Source organism: Suillus bovinus (genome assembly GCF_016758785.1).
Source record: "Suillus bovinus strain UH-Sbo-P2 chromosome Unknown EDB93scaffold_24, whole genome shotgun sequence".
Taxonomy (NCBI): domain Eukaryota; kingdom Fungi; phylum Basidiomycota; class Agaricomycetes; order Boletales; family Suillaceae; genus Suillus; species Suillus bovinus.
Window position 1 is genome coordinate 53,771 of NW_024542080.1, and position 23,063 is coordinate 76,833.

Here is a 23,063-nt window from a genome sequence, read left to right on the forward strand (position 1 = left end):
CGCACAGGGTGCCCCTGTGCTATTTTGAACGACTCGGTCCGCTCCAGAACTATCAGGTTCTTGTCCTTACAGCTGATCATTCTGCAGCATATCGTACCTGCCACGATTGAGATAATTAAGACTCGCGTTAATCCAAACAACCACCAATTGCCAACAGATCGTCATTGCATATCTGCCAAGTCGGAAATTTCAATTTCAAACAAGTTTCATGTCGACGTAATGGATCACAGGCGGGTGAAGAGGGCTGAAGACGCGATTATATTGAGAAAACTAAAAGTATTCTCATACTTTCCGAACCATGTGTCGTGACAGGGAAGGTTTATCTAGTCTTGATAAGATCAATTCGTGGATCTCATGGATGCTAGAGAATGTAGAAGTCTTCATTCATGCACTGCGTGAAAGCGTCATGTGGTAGCCCGTGCTAAAAATAAATGTGCGAACAAGCGCGCGTGGAGTCTGGACGAGGCCCATGGTCGGATGGAGCACTGGCACTGGGGAGACGCCAAAATATACGCCATAGAATTAAATCACGGTATATGACACCTAGCAAACATGATAATAATCAGAGTCGATCAAGAGAATGAATGATGGTCGAAAACCTCACTACACCATAATTTTTGGTTTGGTCCGTGCAGCCTCTCGTTTTATCCTCAATGCCTCCAACCTGCTTTTCAGTACACTGACTTTCATATCCGCCTCTTCCTGCGCCCTCTCTTCATCCAATAAGCGGTCCATGATCATTTCCTTTTCATCCTGATCCTTCCTCCGCCTTTCCTCGTCCGGGTCTAGTTTAGCCTCAACTTCTGGAGCATCCTTCTCACCCTGCAGGGGAGGGAAACCTTCTGCCACGTCAGGAACGAGATCCGGCTCCGCAAATACAGTCGCCCGGTCATATGTCTCGTTTGCATCAGGCGCATTAATGACGATCTGTTGGAACTTGATCCACTCTTGGTCAAGCTCTGGCTGTGCCACGGCAACAGTGTGTAACCCAGACTCCTGCGCAGGAGCAACGATAGATAAGTTGAGCTCTTCGTCATCCGAATCATCTGAGAGGGGTGGTAATGCTTTTGAGGGGTCAGAGAAGAAGTCTAACGGAAACGTGTTAGAACGAGGCGTTGAGGTAGTAGGCTCTATTTTCTGCTTCTTGACTGCATCTTCGCCAGGTGCATCTTCGACTGCCTTTCTTTTAGTAGCATGAGCCCCCTGAGCAGCTTGTTGCTGTTCCCTAACCCTTTCCTCTTCTTTAGCGCGAGACACGTTGGTACGGTGTGCTTTGCTGCCGAGATGACCGTCCCAAGCAGATGCATGCTTAATATTCGTTCCGCAGACAGAGCATCGCAATTGTCCAGTTGTCGTATAGGACGCTAGTGGATGAGTTACTCTTGCTTCTTGGCGTTTGGCTTTCAGTAGGGCACGGACGTCTGCCATGGTTGAGACTCTGAGTTTGCTCCGTGGCTGAACGGAGTTGATTATATCAGCATACCACTTTAGGCAACGATCACCATGACGAAAGCCTCGGAAAGAGAAACCCCGCTTATTACAATAAATTTCGAAGTACTACATAGCCAGTACTACTCGCTTCCTCGTCGTTCCGGATGCATACTAATTTCATCGTTTACTTTTGTACAAATTCCACGCCTTTTACATAGGATCTCAGAGTCGCACCCTAGGTTTGCACCAAGAAAATGCCTGTCATACCACGATTTATCATGTGGGGCACCCATCTCATCACACTTGTCGTTCCAATTGTCTCGGCAATACAGGTCACAATCCCTCTTACCGCGCCTTTGGGAGCAGCACCACTCAAGGGGAACCTCGTTTCTCTTTCAATCGAACAGGATAGATGGAATGACTGGGCAGGAATGACGGAACCGAATCAATTCTTCAACAACGTCCTTGATAACTTTATCCAATTCACGAACACTCCTCCCTTCGTGAGAATAGGTGCCGACTCGGAGGACCATACTGATTTCAGCTATGACGTCGAGGTAATTTTTGTTTGATGTTGAATTGGTTCTTGTCTTGAGCTGGCGCATAGTACGAGGAAGATATTTTCCCTCCTCCGAGCACAATCAGGCCATACCCAGAAGCCACCAATATCACTGTTGGGCAAGGCTTCTATGATATCATCTCCCATCTTCCCAATGGTAATCTGACTTTCCAGAGACTCTCAAGCGACTAACGCGCTTTAATTTCAGGGACGGAAGTTCACTGGGGCTTGAACTTGAGGGAATACAACCTGACGGCAACCTATCTCGAAACTGTCGCGCTCATGAACGCATTTTCTTCCCCTGCTGTTGTAGAGAAACACATCGATTTGAAGTTCATCGAAATCGGCAACGAGGCTGATCTCTACCACCACAATGGAGGCCGTAACAGCAGTTATAATGTACACGGATATGTCTCTGAGTAAGTTTGTGGCGATGACTTCAACTCGTTAGTGCTGACCGGTATGAAGGTGGGAGAAATTTGCACATAACGTATCGATGACAGCCAACCTTTCCCAGTTATCGTGCACAAAATTGATCGGAGCCGCTTTCGCTGAGTCTTCTCACAACAACCTTAGCGGTTTCTCTCCGCAAGCTATATTCAATCTAGGCATCCTTGAATCTCCTGCAGGTCAACTGATCAACACGTATGTCAAACATAGCGCCAGAATCTGGATAGCGTGCTGACTCTCATGGCTAGCATTTCGCAGCATCATTACAGTGGCTCATTCTGTACTGGCGGCGGAGCTGTGCTGCAGGATTTAATGACCAAGAGTTATATTCGTGGCAATTTATCCGTGTTTATCCCAGATATTAAAGCGACCTTGGCCAACGGTTTAGACTACATCCTCGGGGAGACAAACAGTAAGTTATTGTCCGAGAATTGTTATGTAGCACTAGACTTACTAACTTGTTGATAGGTTTTAGTTGCCATGGTGCACCTAGTAAGGTTGACAACATGAACAGAAGTCGCAATAACTTACATACGGCCGTCCTTTTTGCCAGATGTTAGCAATACAGCTGGCGCTGCCCTCTGGTTACTTGACTATACTTTGTACGCCACACAAATTGGCATCAGTCGCTTACACTTCCATGAGGGCATTGGCTACAAGTACAATTTGGTCAGCACTCGTCTGAGTTAATGTAGCGTTACTCAATCTCTTTATGCATAGATTCAACCTCTGGCGCTTAACTACTCAATCCTTGATGGTTCCCCGATCGCGCCGCTGGCACCACACATACAACCAGCATACTACGCAGCTATCATCGCCGCAGAAGCTATCGGATCATCTGGGGCCACGGAAGCAGTTGAAATCTCTATCGATGAGAACAATATATCAGGCTATGCATTTTATGAGTATAGCCGCCTCTCAAAAGCTGTCTTCATTAACACGATCGCGTACCTTTCCGGCGCTGGCGCGAGGAACTCAACCCACATCGATTTCTCTTTCACAGATTTCGGAAATACTCCTAATAATATGTGCGTGAAGACGCTAAAAATTGGGTATGAGCTGATTTCATGATCTTTGCGGCCTGGATGCTAAAGCTGTCCGTAGGTATGCTTCCGATACCAGCAATCTGACCTGGGGAGGTCAGACGTACGAGACTAGCGACGGTAGAGTTAGTGGACCTCTAATTGTTGACGTCTTACCTATCGGCTCTGGAGTCGACTTGCAAGATACGGAAGCAATCCTTGTTACGTTTCTTTGACCGAGATGGTTTAACATGCAACAGTTATTATAATGCACAGTCGCCAGGACAATTCTTCGTTGTGTTTGACGCTATCACGTACATGTCTATTTTACATACACATTCACTGTAACACACATTGCATCCACTTCGTTCTCCATTTTAACAATCCTTGAATATTCGGTCTATAATATTCCTTTCTCTCAGCCTTTCTAACTAGTAAGACTGAGGTGTCACCACTAGTTTTTTTTTGTCTCTCCAATCAGTAGTGGTAGCGGTAGTTATTTTAGAAGAAGCCCCATTGGTGATCTTAAGGTCTATTTCACTCATGCGCATTCCCCACTTGACTCCTCCGAAATTTTGCGATTGAGTAAACTGGGCACACGGAGTCTTGCAACCATGGTTGATATCAAGAGAAATTCGTTTCGCAAAGTCTAAATTGTACATTTGTTGTCTTATCTCAGTTGCAAACTATGAATTGATTCTTTTGACCTCGATGCGTCTGAAGCATGCAAGCCATTTCTGACCAGCATTGCGTTCCACCTTTTTTCCTTCTTCCGTTGAACCATATACTGCATCCAAGATAGGGCCTTTTCCCTCATTCCTAAGTTCTTGTTCCTGAACAAATTGAAATAGTGGATGTGCGTCTAAATGAGCGCGCATCCACTGTGCAAGATCCTCAACATCTGTGATGGTGTAGACGATTCCACCTGGTGCGAGGACGTACGCGTATTCTGCAAGAAGGGTGGGTGATATGATGCGTGCTTTGTGTTTGCGTGTTTTGAAGTGAGGATCGGGGAAGAGGAAGAATAGAGCGGTGAGGGAAGCTTTTTGGAAGAAGTTTGGGAGGAATTTCATTGCGTTTGCACGGATGACTGATACATTTTGGTAGTTGTCTGTGGTTGCACGGAGTGCGGTGATACGATCTTGGACATATTGTGTTACTTGAACACGGATTTCAAGACCTGCGGATATAAGAAACGAGTTTAATTGAATAATAAACTGACTGACCGATGATGAGAGTATCAGGGAATTGAGGTGCTAGTGAGATCAACAGACCGCCAAATCCACATCCAATATCTGCAAACGATGGTCTCTGGTTTATAAAGGCTGGATAATGAGTTGACCAATCGATTGAATCGGGTGATGATGGATAGACAAGTGAATGGTCAGAGAATGGATTCGCGTGCGCTCGTTGTCTGTAATGTTTTTTCTATTCAAAATTTAGTCTTTCATTTATTAGAGCTGACCGAACTGACCTGTGGAAGCAGTGAAGTTGCGTTGCTCGTCGTCGCCGTCACCGTCGTCGTCGTCATTCTCTTTCGCTTTGGCATCTTCCTCGGTCACGGTTCGGTTCGCGCCCGCGTTGCTCCCGCGTGCGGCATCGATCCACTGTTGACATTTTTCCCGTGGTCCGATGTTTTCCGATATTCTCCCTCTTAAATTTCAATTTCAACTTCACCCTGACTCTCACTTTCTTCCCTTCACTCCCCACCATGGTCGCTGCTCTCCGTAACGTCTTCAATGTCGTATGTAAACTTTAACCCTGTCAGACTGACGCTAATCTTTTCTCCTAGTCACGCTCTCCACTGCTTGCACGCACCTCAATTCGATTCTCTTCAACAGCTTCAAGACACCTCACTCTAAAAGAACGTCTTGCCGAGCTCATCCCTACAGAAATAGAAAAGGTCCGCTTCTTATTTTTCCACCCTCATCATCCTCATTCCTTTCCAGGTAAAAGCAATAAGAGCAGAGCATGGTAAAAAGGCATTCGGTCCAGTAACAGTCGACCAACTTTATGGTGGTATGCGTGGTCTCCCAGCCCTCATCTGGGATGGTTCCGTACTCGACCCAGGTCTGTCATCTTCTTGTCTTTCTCATATTTACCATCTCACGCCTGTCCAGAGGATGGCATCCGTTTCCGCGGAAAGTCCATCGACGAGTGCAAGAGCCTTCTACCTGCAGCACCAGGTGGCTCAGAACCCCTTCCAGAAGGTCTCTTCTGGCTCCTCCTCACCGGCGAAATTCCATCCAAGGAACAGGTTGCAGAGCTTAGCCGTGACTGGGCTGCTCGTGCTGAGATACCTGATTTTGTAAAGGAGATCATCGACCGCTGCCCTCCCACTCTTCACCCCATGAGCCAATTCTCTATGGCAGTCACCGCACTCAACCATGACTCTGCCTTTGCCAAGGCATACCAAGACGGTGTCTCCAAGAAGGAATACTGGGGTTACACATTCGAGGACTCTATGGATCTGTCAGTATTCATCCTCCATTCAATGAACTAACCCTCACCTCCCCTTTAGTATTGCTAAGCTCCCCAACATCGCTGGTCGCATATACCGCAATGTCTTTGGTGACGGAAAACTCCCTGCCATCGATAACAGCAAGGATTACTCCGCCAACCTCGCAACTCTCCTCGGCTTCGGTGACAACGAGGCATTCGTCGAGCTCCTCCGTCTTTACATCACCATCCACACGTATGCCTTCTTCATTTATACCAAACGAAGCACACTGACACTATCCAAGCGACCACGAAGGCGGTAACGTCTCCGCCCACACCGGCAAACTCGTCGGTTCCGCCCTCTCTGACCCCTTCCTTGCATTCGGTGCCTCCCTCAACGGTCTCGCAGGCCCCCTTCACGGCCTCGCCAACCAAGAGGTCCTCCTCTGGCTCCGCAAAATGCAATCCCAAATCGGTGAAAACGCCACAGACGACGCTGTCAAATCCTACGTCTGGTCCACTCTCAAAAATGGCCAAGTTGTCCCCGGCTACGGTCACGCTGTCCTCCGTAAGACCGACCCCCGCTATACCGCCCAGCGCGAATTTGCCCTCAAGAACCTCCCCAATGACCCCCTGTTCAAACTCGTTGGTCAGATTTATGATATCGTCCCTAGTATTTTGTTGGAGGCGGGTAAGGCAAAGAACCCGTGGCCAAATGTGGACGCCCATTCTGGTGTGCTGTTAACCCATTATGGGCTGCATCAAATGCAATTCTATACCGTGCTGTTTGGTGTTTCCCGTGCGTTTGGAGTGGCTGCTCAGTTGATCTGGGATCGTGCGCTTGGTGCTCGTGAGTATCGATTCATCTAATCTGGACTGATCGAATACTGAATGTGTGTTATAGCTTTGGAACGTCCGAAATCGTATTCAAGTGAAGCCATCCAGAAAATGTTCAAGGACAGGCATTGATGGACATTGCTCGTTTCGGCTGTTGTTTTCGCATATCTTTATGGCTACATGATTCATAGACTACCTTAAAACCCATGAGAGTTATTGTCCCAGGGAATGCATAACCTTAAACTTTACCTGTTCTTATGGCCCATGTATAACCGGTACCAGGCGGTCATCCAGGAGGCATTAACGGTGTAAGACAGAAGTGGCGTCCCAACTCGTCGAAAGTCTGTTTTTACGCAAACCTATTTCTAATCTGGATCCAATTTCGGATTCCCAGTTGCTCAGTCCAACCAACCAACCATCATACTCATCATGATACATGCAATAGACAATGAGGGGGATAACGTCGACAGCAATTTCTCATCCCAAATTCTAGCGGCATTTTCCAATATCACAGTACCAAAAACGGCACAATCGATCTGACCGCCTTCATCGAGTACTACGTAGGGAGAAAGACCTACGAGTTTCTGCTATTTTCGAACGGCCTGTATATTATAAGAACACCATCATCCACCGCTCCATTTGTGATTTTATGAGTCAATACAGAGGTGCGCTACTGGCTGTAATACTGTATCACATTGCCTTTTTGCATGAGCTTATCTACGGCAGCGACTCGGATGTACATAAAGATAAGTTTCTCACTGCCAACAGAAGACAGTTTGTCATACCAGTTAACATCACACATGAAGTCAAACCAAAATCCTTCTGGTGATTGCCCGGTGAACCTCGCAACTCACCATCATGATTCCTCCAGGTGGATATCATACTTCTACTATGTTTTTCCTCCATTCCTTATCACGTCACTATTCAAGTCATCCATGAAGGGCTAAAAACACGACTCACTGATGCTCCCGGGACTCTCTGTCAGGTCTCAAATCATGGTTGGTTCCTTGTTGGAATTATTAGAGGAGCCGCTCTTGTAGTTTGGGTTTTTGGGCTATCGGTCATCCGCACATGCAAACTTGAAACAAACATCGCATGCGATGAATCCGCCCCTCTCCTAAATCCAGATCAACCACCGACTGATAATCAGCTGAGCATGCCCGCTTACCTACAACAACGCGATTGAAGGGCGTACAGAACGATCACACCGTCACGTCCATACTCCTATGTCCTATGCAAATTTATATTTTCACCAGATCTTCCTCGATCGCATCCCACAAAAGGAGGAGATCCCCCTTGGTTCACTGTCGTCCATCTTAGAGAGATCCTATCAATGCAGTCTCTATCGCCCCATTCTTTCATTCAAATCAGCGGGACGGATTGCGCTACAAAGTGTTACAGGGTGCTTCAGAGTCCTACAAAGCGCTCTGCAGCGAATTGTGTTTATCTGATGCTTCCGTCGACCATAGAAGTTGGATGGGGTTTCTCACGTCGATCTCTCGGGGCTTGGGCTTCGGGTGTACTCAACCCCTCTTTTTCTGTACGACTTGCAGCCACTTTGGGATTGCATGGCGAGATGGCGAAGAACCAAGTACAAAGGCTCACGGTCTCTTCAATATTCTCTCCATTGCAATTTTTCCTCCTATTTGAGTTGGCACTGCCATCCTGCTATTAGAACCCGTTCTGCCGTCTTTTCTCGACTTCATCGTTCTTTCCCGTACTAGTTTGCGCGGTGTATACGACAAAGAGAACCTTATGGGTTACTTGACTGAGGGTCGTCGAGACAATGATACGGATTTCTTTGGTACCATACGCGAGTTCATTTCACTTGTTTATTCATTTCTCTCGCTGAGTCAAAACATCAATATAGCTTTCGAAGAAATTCGACTGCACGCGGGATCACAGTTTACCAGAGCCGGTTAGATATAAACATCACCATCATCAGCCAATTGACTGTGGATAAACGCTCATCGGTGATAGTAGAATTTCAACAACTGATAGTTGGCCGATCCCATATGATAGTGTTGGAGTGGCCCAGCACTTCAAGCATGGTTTGCCGTCATTATAATGAGCTTGTTTTTGGTAGGGTGCAGCCTTTTGACGAATTTCTGTCCATCGAACGGACGCGGACGGAGTACTAGGTCGACCGTCGATGAAATAATAAGTAGTCCCTGTGGCATTTGGGAACAGAATTACCCTAGCAGGAGTATGAATACACCCTGACATTGTAGAAGGATATGAAGTGATACTCAGTGCTCATCTCGATATTTCGATGAAACGGTCAGGATACTGCGGATAACTATGTCAGAGTTTTGGTCTTTGTCGCGCACCTTCTTGCTACAGAATGTGCAGTATCAGTTGAAATCTGATGCGGATATCCCAGATGTAGTAGTAGCCTAAGGATCTAACGAATTGTTCAACGAGTTCACACTGAAATCAGTATTCTCATGCACTGATACGCCATGATTTCGTCGAAAAAACGCTGGCAAATACACCTATCACAGCTGCCCTGTAGCCCGCTGAATGTCGGGGTGTAGAGCCTGCACCATGCCTGAGCTCCTCCAAACAAATGGATTCGACTCACCCACTAACATACTAGAAGAATCTTCTATTTCGGTCTGGCCCTTATTAGGGTCCTACTTAGGCCTGGGCGGGAAGTCGGAAGAATTTCCTTTTGCGATAGCCTCACCCGCACACCTTTCTTAATCGCTAACCGCCATTGCCCAAGCTACCCTACTTGACCCTACTATCATCACTACATGGCATTAGGAAGAATCGTGCATTATGCTGTAGACGCAGTGCTAGTTTCAACTGTCGTCGCCGGCATCCGGCGCTCGAGCGGATTTGCGTGAGTGTCTCAAGCCTCATGTCCCGCATCCAACATTCATGTGAATGACATGGGTTTCGCCTGGCTCGTGCACTCTTCAGCGTTGACACCAGTCTGATATCAGACCCAACTATGCGCTCATTTGCTGACCGTTTCCTCGGCGTCGGTGAAACCATATTCGACATGGCCACAGCTACGTCTGTTAATAGTGATTATTTCAAGAAGGACTCGAGGAGGTCGTAGACGATGTCTTAGGTACGAGCGAGAAGGTGGATACGAAGGTCTGACAGTCATACACCTACTAGAGATGAATCTCTCATGTCTCGGCAGAATCAAATGGTCAATACTATTCACAGAGCATCCAAGCGCATGTCCTTCGAGGTAGCGCCTATATATTTTAAGATATCAGAATGTTATAATCCCCTCCAAATGTCTGGGAACAAAGAGTGGATTTCGTTGGACGTTCCTGGTCATGAGTTGACGGAGGCGGCATGCTGCACTCACAGACAGATTTTCGGTTTGAATTGAACCAAAGTTGACTTTGCTCATAAAAGTGGGCTTACAACCACGATGAGAAAGTACTTTGGAATCATTCAATGAACAGAACGTGCACCATATGATTTTAGTACTTCTATTCGTAGTCAACGCACTCATAGGCACTGAGATCTATCATGATACAGAGCCCTTAAATAATTCCAGCTCAACCAAGCACATTCATTACAACACGTTTCAGTACTCTACATCCTCCACTAACTATGCACGCGCAATCCATCACTTACGAATATCGCGATAAATCAAAAAGTGTTCCCTGCAAAATAGCGTACGTATACGAACTCATCTACTTTGTTGGTAAGGAGCGGCGTGTTGGTATCCGGAATACTGGGGCACGGATTGATGATTTATACCATGCATCTGAGAGAACGGGACTGAGGGGCTCGAGGAAGATCCAGAATAGTAAGGTTGCTGTTGTGAGGTGTATGGAGAAGGCGCGACAACCGCGTTCATGCTGTAAGATGCATCGTTCCGAGAATAGCTGGATGGTTGCCACCGGTGTTGGGGCTGCACTTGAATGTGGGGGGATGGATGGTTCTTGAAATCAGTCAGAAATATGGTTTTCGGAAACTAAAGATATTCCAGTCACCTGAAAGGACCCGGGGTATTGACTCACTCCAGTGGCTGGAGATGTAGGCTGCGGATAGCGAGCCTGCTGGGTTATGGGCACTGGCTCTGGAATGGAGTAAGATGGACGTGATGTTGAAAATCCTCCTTGCTGGGGTTGATAATGAGCAAAGGTGACGCCAGGTGTACGGGGAGCTTGAGTATAAGACTGAGAAGGCATGCCAGATGACCTTATGTCTGACTGGTGTTCGTAGCTGTATCTCCCACTTGTCGCGCCGCCAGCGTAGTAGCTTCCATTGGGGTAGCGGTCATGGGAGTAACTCTGCTGGCTGCTATAGTAGGGCTGCGTTCCAACTGAACCGTACACTGCTTTCAGATCGGTTGGTGTCGGCAACTGGCTACTGCTAAACGAAGAAGCCCTAGAATCCGACAGGCGGCATCTTCTGCAGATGAAGTCTTCAGCATCCCAATTACGTTTCGGGCGACCTGCAGTGACGTCTCGTTGGTCATGGCACCCAATATGCTGCCACTTCAAACATCGACCACAGCACATGATGGGAACACCGTCATCCTAAAATTATCAAAAATGTGAGGCAGTAAGAATACGGGATGAAACAGAGACAAACCCGGTTGATCCCTTGTCTACCGCAGACCTCGCAATCCAGCTCCCAGTCTTCGGCTGGTGTCCGCGATCCACTGCTGGCAGCGCCTGATCCATTGACGGGAACAGGAACAGACAATATTGGAAACTTGCCCATCTGACCATGCGGTATGGCAGATGAGAAAGATTCTTGACTCACTACATCGATAGGGGCGTTGGCGCTAGAGACGCATTTAGAATATATAGGGTATGTACGAAATATTCATACCTGGTGTCAGCTTCAAGCTCCCCAGCTTGCTTGGCTTCTCGCTCCTTCCTGCGTTGCTCTCTAGCATTCTCCCTCTTAATCCTGTCCGCTTCCTCTTTCTGTCGGCGCGTTTCAGCCCTTCGAGCCCGACTCATCTTCTCATCTTCCTCTGCACGCTTCCTAGCAGCAAGTAATTCTTGCTCCTTCTCACTTTCCTTGATAGCAATGCGAGACGAACGTTTGCGATGTACGACCGCTTCTTCTTTGCGCTTCTTCTTCTCCACCTCCTATAATTACATTAGCATCGCTGCTTCCTAATTAAATGGAGTGGGATACATACCCTCAGCTCAGCGGTTATTACCGGGACGATGCTTTGCGTCAATACCTTATACAGCGACTTCTCAGCATAGTGAGTGGCTTTCTCAAATTGCTCTGGGAAGTGCTCCCACTCTTCGAGAGTGATACAGATCTGTTCACGATGAAAGGGGGAATATGAAATGACTTTACTAATCGCTCATAGATAACTCACCGTCTCCCACTCGATGAAACCTTCGGGAAGTTCCTTGTCTTCCTCATCGACATCAATCTTGCCGTTTGGTTTATCCGGAACCGGTATCGATTCCGCTTCAGACTCTTCATCTTTGACATTTAATTCCTCTTCTGGATCGGCTTCTTCTTGGGCATCCCCCTCATTTGTCTCATCGTCCTCGCTAAGCTCCGTGAGATCACTGACCGAGTCTTCATCGCTCTCAAGCCCCGTTTTCAGCCTTGCCTTAGATTTGGGCGGCGTCTTCTCCTCTATCTCTGTTCCGTCATACACGCTAGGAGAAAGCCATTCGTCTGGAACCTCTTGCCACTCATCGTCTGCCAAGTTGCCGCGCAGCCGCGCACTCACGCGGATCCCAGAGGGTCGGCGTGGAGTCAGAGGTCTGGCATTAGTAGACTTGCTCCGAGCCATCTGACGCTGGAATTCAGCGAGGTCCTTCGCCTGAGCATCGAGTTTCATGTTTGCACGTGATTTGGCGGCGCGAGTACCGCGCGAACCGGACGGGCTGGAGTTTAGGGCCAGTGCTTGATTGCGCCGACGGGACGCTCTGGCAGGTGTTGTGGGTGGAGGTGTGGGATCTGGTTCTGGGTCGACCCGCTGGCGTTTGTTAAAAGACTTTTTGCCACTGGATTTCGACATGTGAGGGTTTGCGAGCCGTTTGCGTTTGAGTGTCTGACGTGGGGGTTCACGTTGAATCCACAAACGGTCAGCTAAACCTAGGTCAAGGGTGGACAACGAGATAGAAAAAATAGCACACACCACCTATGAGCCAGTAGGCATTACTCTTGGCATCATATCCTATTGGCTCTATATGCTAATGAGGATTGGTTAGTAAAGTGGAAAATGAAGTAAGCACAGTATTACCCATTCAGCATTCTCGTCGTCGTCTTTCATCTGGGTACGTAGACGATTAGGGTTATGAAATTGCCATTCCATAAGAGTGTGTAGGGACTCCAGTTTCTTCACTATAGGAAGGTCGAGCCAATCAATTTGCTGCTGTAGCTGCTCGGAGTTCTGTAAAGCCTCTGAAGAAGACCCGGCAACTTCATCCTTCGATTCATCGATCTTGGTTTCCTCCGACTTGACCTCGACCACATCTGCTGAATCGTCTGGGACAGCATCACCGTCAGCAGACGTTCCATCTTCATGCACCATGCTTTTATTTGCTTCTTCTTGGGCCAACTGTTCTCCTGTTTCAGGTGGGTATGGGGGAGCTGTGGATGCACGCGAGAGCGAGGACTCTGCGACATTGGTGTATATTTGCTGAATTGGTCCTATGGGATTTGCTTCTGGGTCGCGTCTCATATATTGCTTTCGGAGGGCAGTTTGCCAGTTATCAACGCTGATGAACGACATTCGTCAGATGATAGAAGTTGGACCACAGCATACGATGGAGGGAGGCTCACGATATTTTTCTGTCCTGCGTTAACGTGACGAGCAATCTTGTCATGATGCGAGACAAAACGCGGTTGGTAGAGTATGCAAGGTCATTTTCAATGTCCTGTGATAGTTTGAAAGATAAGATGATACCCCAGAGGCAAGCAGGATCGGTACTCACGATCAAGGTCACGTCATTCATGGCAAAGAGAGCATTAAATGTGAAGAAGAACTGGCTGAAAGCAGCCCATTTCCAGTGCCGCCTGAGCTGAAGGATATTGGGATCTGCATCGGAGGCAGGAAGTTGAAAAGAGACTGAAGGTGCTTGTGGAGTGACAGAGGATGTAAGGCGAGTAGAAGTGCGGCGAGGCATGCGCGCAGCTGAGTTAGGGCTTTATAAAAAGGTCGGAGATCCTTCGGCAGTTCAGACGATGTTCAAATGTACAACCTGTCCAGCGATTACTAGCAGGACGCTTAAAACCAAGTTTAGGCTGGAATTAGTTGTTGGTGATTACCGTCGCCGTTACTGACGATGAGCACGACGTTTAACAGAACGAAGCAGCTTGAAGAGTCCAGTTGGACGAATAATAGTAAACTTGAGTTCTCAACTTGGACGAATCAACGAATGTGAAACCCCCCTGGGAATTTTACCAAGACATATTTGGGTAGAGATTTATAGGAAAAATAATAATAATAACTAAGATTGCTTTGCTTTCTTCTTTAATCTCGCCTTTGTAGTCTTGGACAGTCGTCGTATCTGTGGTGACTGGTACCTGCAAGCTTGTGAGATCAGAAAAATCTTTGCGAAAATATCACTCACGTCATGTCATGCATTCCCGCAAGAGCCTTCCTGCACAATGTGACTTTCATGTAGGACGCAAGCGTGAGCTTAGGGCTGTCTCATCGTCAGCCTGAGAGTAATCTTGCACACACAAAATACGCACTGTTTTGTACCTTCCAAAGCTCTTGCTATGGTACTCGCTCGATCTTCCCCTGCCGCAGCGATATCACCGCGTTGCTCCCATTGTAGTGCATTGTATTGATGCAGCCCCATCAACTCTCCTGCTGAAACATCCAATGTTTTCATATATTCGCGTTTCAGTATCTCCACGACTGAAATCAAACGAGGGATGGTTGATTGTGCAACATCAGTCGGTGAAGTGTGCAGCGTCAATGGCTTGTCAGGATTCTCCTGAACTCATGTTCTGTCGGATGAACAGTCAACATAAGAGCCATAAAACCAACCTGGAAAAAGTCCAATCCGTGCTTGACCCAGTATCTGATTTTGCCCTGCCTTGTCACCCGTATCGAATCCGATGGCAGGGCCGCAGGTTGCGCATCAGTTGTGACCATGTTCATGAACAACTGGAGGCGTGAGAAAATTATCGTTGAATAACCATGGATCCTTGTACATGCACAACGTTGTGATTATAACTTGAATACCTTGGAACTTCGTTTATCTCAGCAGCACTGGCCAAACCGTTCGCGGGAACCGTCACTGAATGGAGCGCGCGTGACAATCCTGTTTCAGCTGGGATATCATATACGTCTATTCTGGCAAAGTCATTTACTAGAGTCACAAACGACCATTGTGGCATCGTCTTCTGGTTGAGTGCGAGTTACCGCTTACAACAATTCTTCAAATCCTTTTGCACCTCAACGTGGTGATAACCAAGCACCCCAGTGCAGCAGACGGCAAGATAGAGGTACAGCTCCACTGGCTCACTCGTGCACACCCAACAAGCCAAGAAAATTTAAATACTACAACAGAACTCAACATAAATACAAACGAATTCTTCTACACTCCGCATATTAATGGCTAACCAGTATAAATCATATCGAGCATGTCCCATATTGCTACATACTATTGCTAGTTTCCACTTGGACATGTTCCTGGAAAGCAATCGAAGTCATAGCAGTTGCTGTATCGGAGTTGGTCACGAGCTTAGCGTGATATTCTCGGACGTTAAGGATGAGCCGCGGTCCCAGCACAAACAGCTGTGCCATCTCGAAGATTTGAGCGAAACCAAGATAAATTTGAGTATTCGTAGAATATATGTCCTATTGAAATGATGGATCATGGTCGTATGCAGAGGGGCAGATTGGCGTACCGCTGAGAGTATTGGAGAGAATAAACGGAAGCAAGCAATAGCAAAAAAGCTAGCACATGCAGAACATGAGCAGAAAAGACAACCGCATTCGATTCATGAGCTCACCTTGCGAAGTAACTAACATGAGTTTGCATTAACACCGTGAAACAGTCTCCGACGACACCTCTTGTTGAGTGTTGTCGCAGTTCACGGAAGTGCTTCACAGCAATCCAGACTGCGAGACACAGTGCAAGGACCTCCCATACGGTCCCAAGTATCCAAGCCATGGTATCCAGAACTAAATAATCTCCTGTATAGCCAATCATGCACTGATAAGTGCCGGAGAGAACGACTTCCTCTGGTACTTGTGGGTGAGTTTGATGCACTTGAATATTTCATACATATGTAAAGCTTACCCCCTAAATTCTGCATCGTTATTATCGTGGCTATCACCGCGTTGACGATTGTGATGGCCAGAAAGACAACAATGAGAAATATGAGCACCTTTCTAGATCACTGATACATAGCATGTAACCGAGCGATCATGATGACTTGCAAGATGTTTCAATCAAAAAAATATCACAGATATGTATAGCTCACCTCCCAGTGTTACATTTACAATCTCACTCGCCCAATCAAGCGCGTTGTACATGATACGGCCTGACAAATCCAGCAATATTGGTTATCAGCTTCAGAGGATCACAGGTTCGAAATAAACTCACAGCTGTGGGAGTTTTTATAGCTTTTGAACCAAAGAGTTTTTCGAAAATCTTACTCACCCCTACATGGCAGTTCAGTTGTTTGGACGGGAATGAAGGGCATTGGTGTGGAATACTCACTGCATCTGTCGTTGAAATTGTTGGAACATTGACTGTATGCTGCCCGTCATAATAAAGAAGAAAAAGTCTGCGAGGAGACATACCAAAGATATACATCCTGATTGTGGGAGATAGATCATGAGCGCAACATCAATGGCCTGAACGTCAAAACATACACAACATGTACTATTGCAACACATCGTGCCTAGGATATGTTCGCGTCAGTACACCTTGCTAACCACACTTGAAACATGAGCTATATACAATGAGATACAAAACGGTCATCAGGGACCAGCGTTTCCTCTGCCGCGAATTAGTTGTGGTATTTTCACATCGTTCTTTTGATGTAAGAGTCCGCTCACCCAGACCAGTTCCACCTATAACACCGTTGTCAGCAAGATGGCTATTCCTGTAATGGTGTCAACCTACCTCTTTTCCGAACATAAGTCCTGGAAATCCCATAATATGAGTGGTCTTTTTCATAAGTACTTCATATTGCTCACCCCAGTCGTACAATACTCCAGTACAAGAAGCAACTGCAAAGTCAAGGTTAATTGAATCATCACGGTCATCATGTGGACGGCTCTCCACGAACCTACAAAATAACTGAAAATGAGATTCGCATTGATGGTTGGCCACCAACTGGGATCGTTCGAGACTAGCGTCATATTATTGAAGGATGGGTGTGGCAAGTAGGGGAGTTGAACTTGGTAAACGTAGTATAACGATCGCATTTATACTTGATACACCACCACCCAGCACTTACATCGCAGATGTGTGATTCGAGGGTCGATATCTGATTGATCTGGTAAGTGTTTCAGCATGAATGAAAAGGCTAGAGCGAGTCAGAGAGTGAAACAAACGCCGAGTGGTTATGTAACTTTGTGCCGAAGGTAAATCACTAGTAGTGACCAGGAAACAAGATGACGCAGATGCTAATACATCCCTCGTCGAGGCACCAGACATGGGCTTATATTAAAGGTGCTTCAAGAATAATGGTCGCGCGAGTGCCTTCGTATTGAATGTATCGGCAGTGTTGCCAACTTGCTGGGAGAACCAAGCTAACAAGTGTACAGGTGTTTCGAGCGAATGTGGTTGCATGATGTACAGCCGATTAATGGCACTAGTCACTTTCGGACTTGTCAAGTGCCCAATATTAGCAGCATCTGCCATCAATATTGCATGCAATGCCCTTGGACTTTTCTCAGTAAGAGAATAGCTTCAGATCATCGCGCAAGTCTATTAATGACATGACGGACGTCAAGATACTGAACTGCATGCGAAAATATCAAGCTAGTGCTCAGCACAGCTCATCTCCATGCAGACATGTATGCCGATCATAGCCGGTATCTTCGTCAATCCAGTGGGTGAGAGGTGACTTTGTGTTTACAGCACTCGTCGCCCACAGTTGGACCGTGTAGAAAGAAGCTGGTAAAGTTCAACACCAGCGCTAATCGTATTATGTAAAGAAGGCGAGTCACCACAGGTAGTACCAAACTTACCAGACGGTGACAAGCGGTGACATCAGTTCGGAAGCCCGACGTCGTAATGATTCCTTTGAACAACGCACGTGCTTCCTTCGAGGATGAGAAGGGCGGCAAGAAGGACACACAAAGGGCCGACCACAAGGACGACACAAAGGACGGTCAGGAGCGCAAGGTTCACATGGTCAAGATTCAAGAATGCAATGGAAAAGCCGCCAACACAACTCTTCTGGAAAGATATTCTAGCTTTCATCGAGTTCAAGAGAAAGACGCCAGGTAGGATTCCTCCCAGTTCAAGTTGAAGGGAAACAATGCCACGAATTCAAAATCTAGGATAATGATCTTGGAACGATGGATCTGTTGCCTCACACCAGCCACGACGAAAGAGTGACGCACTACGGACTACAAGGCCGGGCCACCAATGTGGTCCCCATCGCTAGCGAGGCGCTCGCCAAGAAATACCCAAACGTCCAGGATGGGATGGCGGCCAAGATCTTTTGGGGAGAGGCGGGTGGCACTAGTGAGCCAAAAATCTTGGACAAAGTTGAGGAGATCACTAATGTGCACTCAACCGTCTAAGGGCACATTCCTGAGCTGCTCTGGTACCACAGGTTCACGAATCCCACGTCTGTCATATGAGAAGCACTTGGTGTCTATCATCGATATATCAGCCCTGAAAACTTGATGTGGTACAGGAAAAACGGACAACTGATCGGTGTCTTAAACTGCTACGATCTTCGGGGCAACATGCACGGTACCGTTCATAGCCCTCGATCTTCTCACTGCAATGGCTCAACGAGGCGAAGTTAAATACCTAAACCGCCATGATCTAGAGTCGTTTCTATGGGTTCTTACATGGATTTTCTTGTGCTACAGGCAGGGAGTCCTTCTACCGCGGAAATCACGCCTTCTTGACGAGTGGACAACTTTATACGCTATTGCATATGCCAAGGAAAGTTTTTTTTGCAAAGTGTTTTCGATTATAAACCCCCAGACATCCAAACTTCGAGATCCATCTGCAAAACCACTGAAATGAACGCTTAAGTTAAGCGCATTACGGACACTTACGAACGTTTACGACCTCAGTAGCGCACTCTTGCGATTGGTGGAGATGTATTTTACTGTTATTATTTTATTTAGTCGTTATAAATTTGCGAGAGATGGATAACCGAATGTTTTGATCGACGATAATATTTTACATCTTTTTCGATCTCAAAGATAAGGTAGATAACAGACGATATGTTGAATTACAAGCTGAGACCATAACAAAAAATGTAGCTAGTGCAAATCTGAGCGCAATGCATGATATATCTCCTTGTCCGAGAAATTGTTCAGGTAAAAGTGTTCGTACACCTCCATACTCATTGCTGCACTCACACTACGATCAGCTCCTGCGCCATACACAGGGATAAGCTCTACCGCATGTGTGACATCTGTGAGAGGGATGACTGCGCCCAATCTCACCCTCTGACCATCAAACCCATAGTGATATTGTCGAGCCACCGTAGACATGCTGATGGCAGGATCATCGTGTGGATGACCAACAATCTCATAATATTGAACATAAATGAGTGGTTGATCTGCGAGGTAATGAGGAAGTGTGATGTGGCGAGGCGGAATGGGCTGGAAGATAGCCCGCACTTGCACGACAATATCTGCTATGTAAACCAGTGAGTGACATGTACATAGGCATAAAATAAATCTTACTCGTCTGGTCGCTGTGTATTGACTGCACAATAACTGCATCACAATTTCCCAGAGGAAATGTTTGTGATGGCGGAGCAGCTTGAACGACTTGACTGGGCATAATCAGCCACGAGCAAAAAATGGAATGTAACTGTAGTCGAAATTTGTTCCACGTCTTGACACGACCATGATCACAGCTCCATGATGCTGTGGGTTGGCCATTAGAAGCCTTTGCGATGTAATCAGAGAGCGCTCGTCCAAAATCTGGTAACATGTAGAGCTGCTGAACTTCATTGATGGACATTTTGGCTCGATCAGGAGCAACGGTAATGTGGAAGGCAGTTGTCGCAGTGGAAGACAGTATACCCTTCAGAAAATGGTTCCGAACCGGACAAGGTCCGACAAAACACCGTTGATTTGGATCACCAGGTGCAATGCGGGCAATCCATGCAAGAGCAGGGTCGGTTTCAGTGATTTCTTGTTCTTCTGTGACTATGGCATTGGTGAGGGGAGTGTTGTGCATTCGCAGGAAGAGGTACAACTGAAATCGCCACATTGATTCCTCGCGGTTGAGTATATCGACAATCTGCTCTGTAAAGGTGCGTGACTGACGAGATGTCCTGTCAAAAGGAAGCTTGCAATGAGTGATGAGAAGACGTTCGGTGACATCTGCAGTCCATTGGATGAGGGCGCCTATATCCTGGGTGAATGCAGCAAAACTCTGCAAAAGCTCGAGTTTTGGGATAAGGAAGTTGTTGATCGTTCCTTTGGTGCCTCGTCTAGCTCCTGCATCTAAAATTGCTTGCTTATGATCATGGAACTCTCAGAGAGACGCAACCATGGAATCAATGGAGCTATCAGTGTAAACAGGGCTTTGGGCCTTATAGATAAAGTCGATCAAAGTGCGAATTGCGTGAATGAACTGGGGAGGCATGACCCCTGGCAATGGAAGGTACCAAGGTGCGTTGCAAGTCCTGGTGTTCCCGGCCAGTCATTTGTTTCATCTGACATACTCCAGATGAAAAATGGCGTGTTCCTACTCGCTTATGGTGGCTTCAGAATCGGGCATCGAGCTTGTCCTTACCCACCAGCTCTTTCGACCACTTAAATGGGTGATCAAAGAAGAATTTATGGCAGGTATGGAGAATTTCCCCTGCTAAGAAGCGAGTGGGATCTGCGAACTGCCAATTCCGCCAAAATGGTTGGTGAACATCACTTAGCGAGTGAGCCTTGGCTTCCTCCTGAAATTCTCGCAACCTCCACGGATCAATGCATTGACAGATGTCGTATATCACTGAAAGGGTGTGCTCCTTCGTGCGTGGCATGTGGCAATAGCTGTCGCCAAAGGATTGAGATGTGGCTAACGTGATAGGAGAGGCGACCTCTGAGATGCATGCTATAGCTTGCTGTTCTGGTAAATCTGCGGTGTAAGCAACCAAAGGTGTGAAGCAATGTCGTACATGGCCAGATGGATCAGGCATAAATTTGCCCACCATGGCCGCAACCTTAGCATCTGCGAAGATGATATCCATGCACTTGTGGAATAACCGTTGACTCAGAATAGTTTGATAGTCACTATGGACATCAGAAAATTTTGGAATTGGCATGAAGCCAACACATCGCCAAGCGTGGCTTGTTGCTCTCATCCGTACATCAGACTGGATGTTGGCGAGCGAGACAAAGATAGGGTGCATTTCGAGCCCTCCAGTGTGCCGTGTCACAGGCATCTTGTCAGACGCAATGATTATCGGAACTATGGTGGCACCTATGGGAAGCTGGTCCTGTACAAAAGCATCGATCGACCATTACAAATAAGTGCATAAAAATTTACCTGAATCTCGAATGCTTGTTTCGCTGTAAAATATTCACTATACTCATGCTCATCTCCTTCAACCACAATGTGTGGGTCATATGTCATATGATTTGCGAAAATGGGGTTAGCAAAGAGATCTTCTACCACATCTAGGCCATTGCGCCAGATGAGTTGTATAGGTTGAATGGTTGGGTATCCTGTGATTTCGAGCGTTGTTGAATGCCATTTTGGTCCAGTGGGAAGAGAAGCCATCCATGCAAGTAACTGGTCTTTGGAACCGAACGATGGTTTAGCTTGGCGTACCTGTGTTCTGGAAGTTAGTCCTACGTGCGCATAGAGGAGCTTCACACCAAACAAACCCATTCAAGCTTGAGAAATCGGTCAATATCACTTTGTGTGAAGCGTTCACAGAGGAATTTTCCTAGTTCAAATTCTGCTTGGTCTTGAAAGGGGTAAAACAGAGTGTGATGTCGCTGGTAAGCAAACTGGTCACTTTCCATGGCTTCGAGGATGTTTGGCGCTTTTCCGAATATATAGCCAGAAGATGAGTGGTACCGTCCCAAGATTTGGTCTCTGCCTGCTTCCTTGGTAGATCGAAGGAATGCGGGTGGGACAGGAATACAACAATCTTGTGCCCCAGGCCAGCAATCATTTTCTTGCTGCAAGTGTTCCAATACTGCCTTGTTGGAAGGTAGATCAATTGAACATTGGGGGCATTGCACAGGCAATGATCTGCCAGTTGATTCAAGCATCACTACAGTGAGTACTTCAACCTGAAGAAATAAATCTTACAAATTTGTATCAAGAACAAATTGCCCAAATTGTCCTCGCCGAGAATTGGACGATACAGTGAGATGATTGACCTGCATGCCAGCGCTATACTTACCCAGCACTGACAGTATTGACAAGAAAAAATTCTCCAAGTCCTTCAAACTCCGCTGCTGGCACTCACTCCCAGATCACATTGTAACCCCCTTCCCCCCTTCGTAGATTAGCTAGACAATAAGGTATGTGTTGCCTATCTATATTAGCCAGGATATTGATGTTACCACTGGCAGCGTCAATATGGATGCTTGTACTGAGCAGTCCACACCTCCTCTGTCCGATTGCAAGACTACAAGCTCAACTCGCGTTGACCTCTCCTCACCTCCTTTCGCTGGGACTGGTTCCAAGTTGCCGCCCTATCATAAATCATACAGTGTCACCTCTACCTTGGACTCTGAACGTTCGATCTGTTCCAATACAAAGGAGAAACTAGCTCAACATAGCCGCAACCACAGCAGCAGCAGCGGCAGCAACCTCCCCTTGGTGGGCCCTTTTACGAAGCAAGACCGTCTGTCTCGCTTGCGTGAACAATTGCGTGCTAAGTATAGGCCCCGCCTTGTTCATCAGGCCCCTGCCTATGAGCTCCAGTTTGCAAAGAAGCAAATTCTCAGGTGGCTCATACAGACCTTTCAACCTCCAAGACTTGCACGAGGTAGGGAGATTTTTCTTATAAATGAATATCTATTAATATAAGATATGTAGGGTAGGGAACTTCTTCAGAGAGGTTTATCTCATATGTCCAATGATTCCTTCTGCAAGGCTGTTCAACTTAAACAGGCCACTAAGGAAGACCTCTGCCATTAGCTCATGCATACTACCTGGTGGCTCGAACATAACAGGAGAGAAAAATCTTTCCTGAAATCTCTCAAGCGAGAGCAAGAAGGTGAATTC

General features: G+C 46.8%; 10 protein-coding genes across 10 annotated transcripts; 3 read left to right on the top strand and 7 right to left on the bottom strand.

Annotated features, from left to right (window-relative positions):
- Positions 1–425: 425 nt before the first annotated feature.
- EDB93DRAFT_353284 (uncharacterized protein) lies at positions 426–1,518 on the bottom strand. The gene is made up of 2 exons (XM_041456165.1): positions 605–1,518; positions 426–543 (listed from the first exon to the last, which is right to left on the bottom strand). Coding segments are annotated over exons 1-2 (825 nt in total). The 5' UTR covers positions 1,429–1,518; the 3' UTR covers positions 426–542.
- Positions 1,519–1,560: 42 nt separating this feature from the next.
- On the top strand, positions 1,561–4,056 carry EDB93DRAFT_1143076 (glycoside hydrolase family 79 protein). The gene is made up of 9 exons (XM_041449374.1): positions 1,561–1,988; positions 2,039–2,147; positions 2,199–2,409; positions 2,459–2,635; positions 2,689–2,852; positions 2,909–2,932; positions 2,994–3,109; positions 3,161–3,492; positions 3,545–4,056. Exons 1-9 carry the CDS (start codon positions 1,686–1,688, stop codon positions 3,696–3,698), a joined length of 1,590 nt encoding a protein of 529 aa, XP_041308076.1. The 5' UTR covers positions 1,561–1,685; the 3' UTR covers positions 3,699–4,056.
- EDB93DRAFT_1143079 (putative methyltransferase) lies at positions 4,057–5,085 on the bottom strand. Its single transcript, XM_041449375.1, has 3 exons — positions 4,937–5,085; positions 4,689–4,890; positions 4,057–4,642 (listed from the first exon to the last, which is right to left on the bottom strand). The coding sequence occupies exons 1-3, from the start codon at positions 5,009–5,011 to the stop codon at positions 4,149–4,151; spliced, it is 771 nt and encodes a 256-aa protein (XP_041308077.1). The 5' UTR covers positions 5,012–5,085; the 3' UTR covers positions 4,057–4,148.
- Positions 4,682–7,129, top strand: EDB93DRAFT_353403 (citrate synthase-like protein). The gene is made up of 7 exons (XM_041456166.1): positions 4,682–5,206; positions 5,255–5,365; positions 5,412–5,532; positions 5,583–5,934; positions 5,984–6,157; positions 6,207–6,751; positions 6,806–7,129. Exons 1-7 carry the CDS (start codon positions 5,174–5,176, stop codon positions 6,868–6,870), a joined length of 1,401 nt encoding a protein of 466 aa, XP_041308078.1. The 5' UTR covers positions 4,682–5,173; the 3' UTR covers positions 6,871–7,129.
- Positions 7,130–9,497: 2,368 nt separating this feature from the next.
- On the top strand, positions 9,498–9,808 carry EDB93DRAFT_1084584 (DUF1748-domain-containing protein; the record flags this gene model as incomplete). Its single annotated transcript, XM_041445844.1, has 2 exons — positions 9,498–9,586; positions 9,667–9,808. The coding sequence occupies 2 exons, from the start codon at positions 9,498–9,500 to the stop codon at positions 9,806–9,808; spliced, it is 231 nt and encodes a 76-aa protein (XP_041308079.1).
- A 501-nt stretch (positions 9,809–10,309) lies between these two features.
- EDB93DRAFT_353590 (uncharacterized protein) lies at positions 10,310–14,063 on the bottom strand. Its single transcript, XM_041456168.1, has 10 exons — positions 13,638–14,063; positions 13,486–13,580; positions 12,944–13,421; positions 12,839–12,893; positions 12,062–12,789; positions 11,873–12,001; positions 11,554–11,819; positions 11,311–11,506; positions 10,707–11,255; positions 10,310–10,654 (listed from the first exon to the last, which is right to left on the bottom strand). Exons 1-10 carry the CDS (start codon positions 13,827–13,829, stop codon positions 10,400–10,402), a joined length of 2,943 nt encoding a protein of 980 aa, XP_041308080.1. The 5' UTR covers positions 13,830–14,063; the 3' UTR covers positions 10,310–10,399.
- Positions 14,064–14,079: 16 nt separating this feature from the next.
- On the bottom strand, positions 14,080–14,823 carry EDB93DRAFT_1143092 (uncharacterized protein). The gene is made up of 4 exons (XM_041449376.1): positions 14,702–14,823; positions 14,401–14,648; positions 14,277–14,351; positions 14,080–14,229 (listed from the first exon to the last, which is right to left on the bottom strand). Exons 1-4 carry the CDS (start codon positions 14,813–14,815, stop codon positions 14,154–14,156), a joined length of 513 nt encoding a protein of 170 aa, XP_041308081.1. The 5' UTR covers positions 14,816–14,823; the 3' UTR covers positions 14,080–14,153.
- A 495-nt stretch (positions 14,824–15,318) lies between these two features.
- On the bottom strand, positions 15,319–15,813 carry EDB93DRAFT_1143097 (uncharacterized protein). The gene is made up of 2 exons (XM_041449377.1): positions 15,673–15,813; positions 15,319–15,616 (listed from the first exon to the last, which is right to left on the bottom strand). The coding sequence occupies exons 1-2, from the start codon at positions 15,699–15,701 to the stop codon at positions 15,394–15,396; spliced, it is 252 nt and encodes an 83-aa protein (XP_041308082.1). The 5' UTR covers positions 15,702–15,813; the 3' UTR covers positions 15,319–15,393.
- Positions 15,814–16,172: 359 nt separating this feature from the next.
- Positions 16,173–17,218, bottom strand: EDB93DRAFT_353553 (uncharacterized protein). The gene is made up of 10 exons (XM_041456167.1): positions 16,960–17,218; positions 16,868–16,900; positions 16,794–16,813; positions 16,727–16,741; positions 16,629–16,667; positions 16,541–16,569; positions 16,469–16,482; positions 16,386–16,417; positions 16,269–16,327; positions 16,173–16,206 (listed from the first exon to the last, which is right to left on the bottom strand). The coding sequence occupies exons 1-9, from the start codon at positions 17,096–17,098 to the stop codon at positions 16,322–16,324; spliced, it is 327 nt and encodes a 108-aa protein (XP_041308083.1). The 5' UTR covers positions 17,099–17,218; the 3' UTR covers positions 16,173–16,206; positions 16,269–16,321.
- A 1,908-nt stretch (positions 17,219–19,126) lies between these two features.
- Positions 19,127–21,847, bottom strand: EDB93DRAFT_1240381 (uncharacterized protein; the record flags this gene model as incomplete). The annotated part of the gene is made up of 9 exons (XM_041451747.1): positions 19,127–19,503; positions 19,556–20,125; positions 20,147–20,354; positions 20,403–20,456; positions 20,491–20,577; positions 20,623–20,844; positions 20,971–21,315; positions 21,366–21,650; positions 21,707–21,847. 9 exons carry the CDS (start codon positions 21,845–21,847, stop codon positions 19,127–19,129), a joined length of 2,289 nt encoding a protein of 762 aa, XP_041308084.1.
- Positions 21,848–23,063: the final 1,216 nt, after the last annotated feature.

Coding starts and splice junctions, on each gene's coding strand:
- EDB93DRAFT_353284 (XM_041456165.1), bottom strand. CDS start 1,428: ATGGCAGACGTCCGTGCCCTACTGAAAGCCAAACGCCAAGAAGCAAGA.
- EDB93DRAFT_1143076 (XM_041449374.1), top strand. CDS start 1,686: ATGCCTGTCATACCACGATTTATCATGTGGGGCACCCATCTCATCACA. Junction 2,853..2,908: donor CATCCTCGGGGAGACAAACA/GTAAGTTATTGT, acceptor ACTTGTTGATAG/GTTTTAGTTGCCATGGTGCA. Junction 3,493..3,544: donor GTGAAGACGCTAAAAATTGG/GTATGAGCTGAT, acceptor AGCTGTCCGTAG/GTATGCTTCCGATACCAGCA.
- EDB93DRAFT_1143079 (XM_041449375.1), bottom strand. CDS start 5,011: ATGCCAAAGCGAAAGAGAATGACGACGACGACGGTGACGGCGACGACG. Junction 4,891..4,936: donor CAACTTCACTGCTTCCACAG/GTCAGTTCGGTC, acceptor AATTTTGAATAG/AAAAAACATTACAGACAACG. Junction 4,643..4,688: donor CCCTGATACTCTCATCATCG/GTCAGTCAGTTT, acceptor TTATATCCGCAG/GTCTTGAAATCCGTGTTCAA.
- EDB93DRAFT_353403 (XM_041456166.1), top strand. CDS start 5,174: ATGGTCGCTGCTCTCCGTAACGTCTTCAATGTC. Junction 5,366..5,411: donor TCCCTACAGAAATAGAAAAG/GTCCGCTTCTTA, acceptor ATTCCTTTCCAG/GTAAAAGCAATAAGAGCAGA. Junction 6,752..6,805: donor GGATCGTGCGCTTGGTGCTC/GTGAGTATCGAT, acceptor TGTGTGTTATAG/CTTTGGAACGTCCGAAATCG.
- EDB93DRAFT_353590 (XM_041456168.1), bottom strand. CDS start 13,829: ATGCCTCGCCGCACTTCTACTCGCCTTACATCCTCTGTCACTCCACAA. Junction 13,581..13,637: donor TGAATGACGTGACCTTGATC/GTGAGTACCGAT, acceptor AAACTATCACAG/GACATTGAAAATGACCTTGC. Junction 11,507..11,553: donor GAGCTTGAAGCTGACACCAG/GTATGAATATTT, acceptor ATGCGTCTCTAG/CGCCAACGCCCCTATCGATG.
- EDB93DRAFT_1143092 (XM_041449376.1), bottom strand. CDS start 14,815: ATGAACATGGTCACAACTGATGCGCAACCTGCGGCCCTGCCATCGGAT. Junction 14,352..14,400: donor GCTTTGGAAGGTACAAAACA/GTGCGTATTTTG, acceptor ACGATGAGACAG/CCCTAAGCTCACGCTTGCGT. Junction 14,230..14,276: donor GCGGGAATGCATGACATGAC/GTGAGTGATATT, acceptor ACAAGCTTGCAG/GTACCAGTCACCACAGATAC.
- EDB93DRAFT_1143097 (XM_041449377.1), bottom strand. CDS start 15,701: ATGCAAACTCATGTTAGTTACTTCGCAAG. Junction 15,617..15,672: donor CATGTTAGTTACTTCGCAAG/GTGAGCTCATGA, acceptor TGCATGTGCTAG/CTTTTTTGCTATTGCTTGCT.
- EDB93DRAFT_353553 (XM_041456167.1), bottom strand. CDS start 17,098: ATGCGATCGTTATACTACGTTTACCAAGTTCAACTCCCCTACTTGCCA. Junction 16,901..16,959: donor CATTTTCAGTTATTTTGTAG/GTTCGTGGAGAG, acceptor TTGACTTTGCAG/TTGCTTCTTGTACTGGAGTA. Junction 16,570..16,628: donor TGACCGTTTTGTATCTCATT/GTATATAGCTCA, acceptor AACATATCCTAG/GCACGATGTGTTGCAATAGT.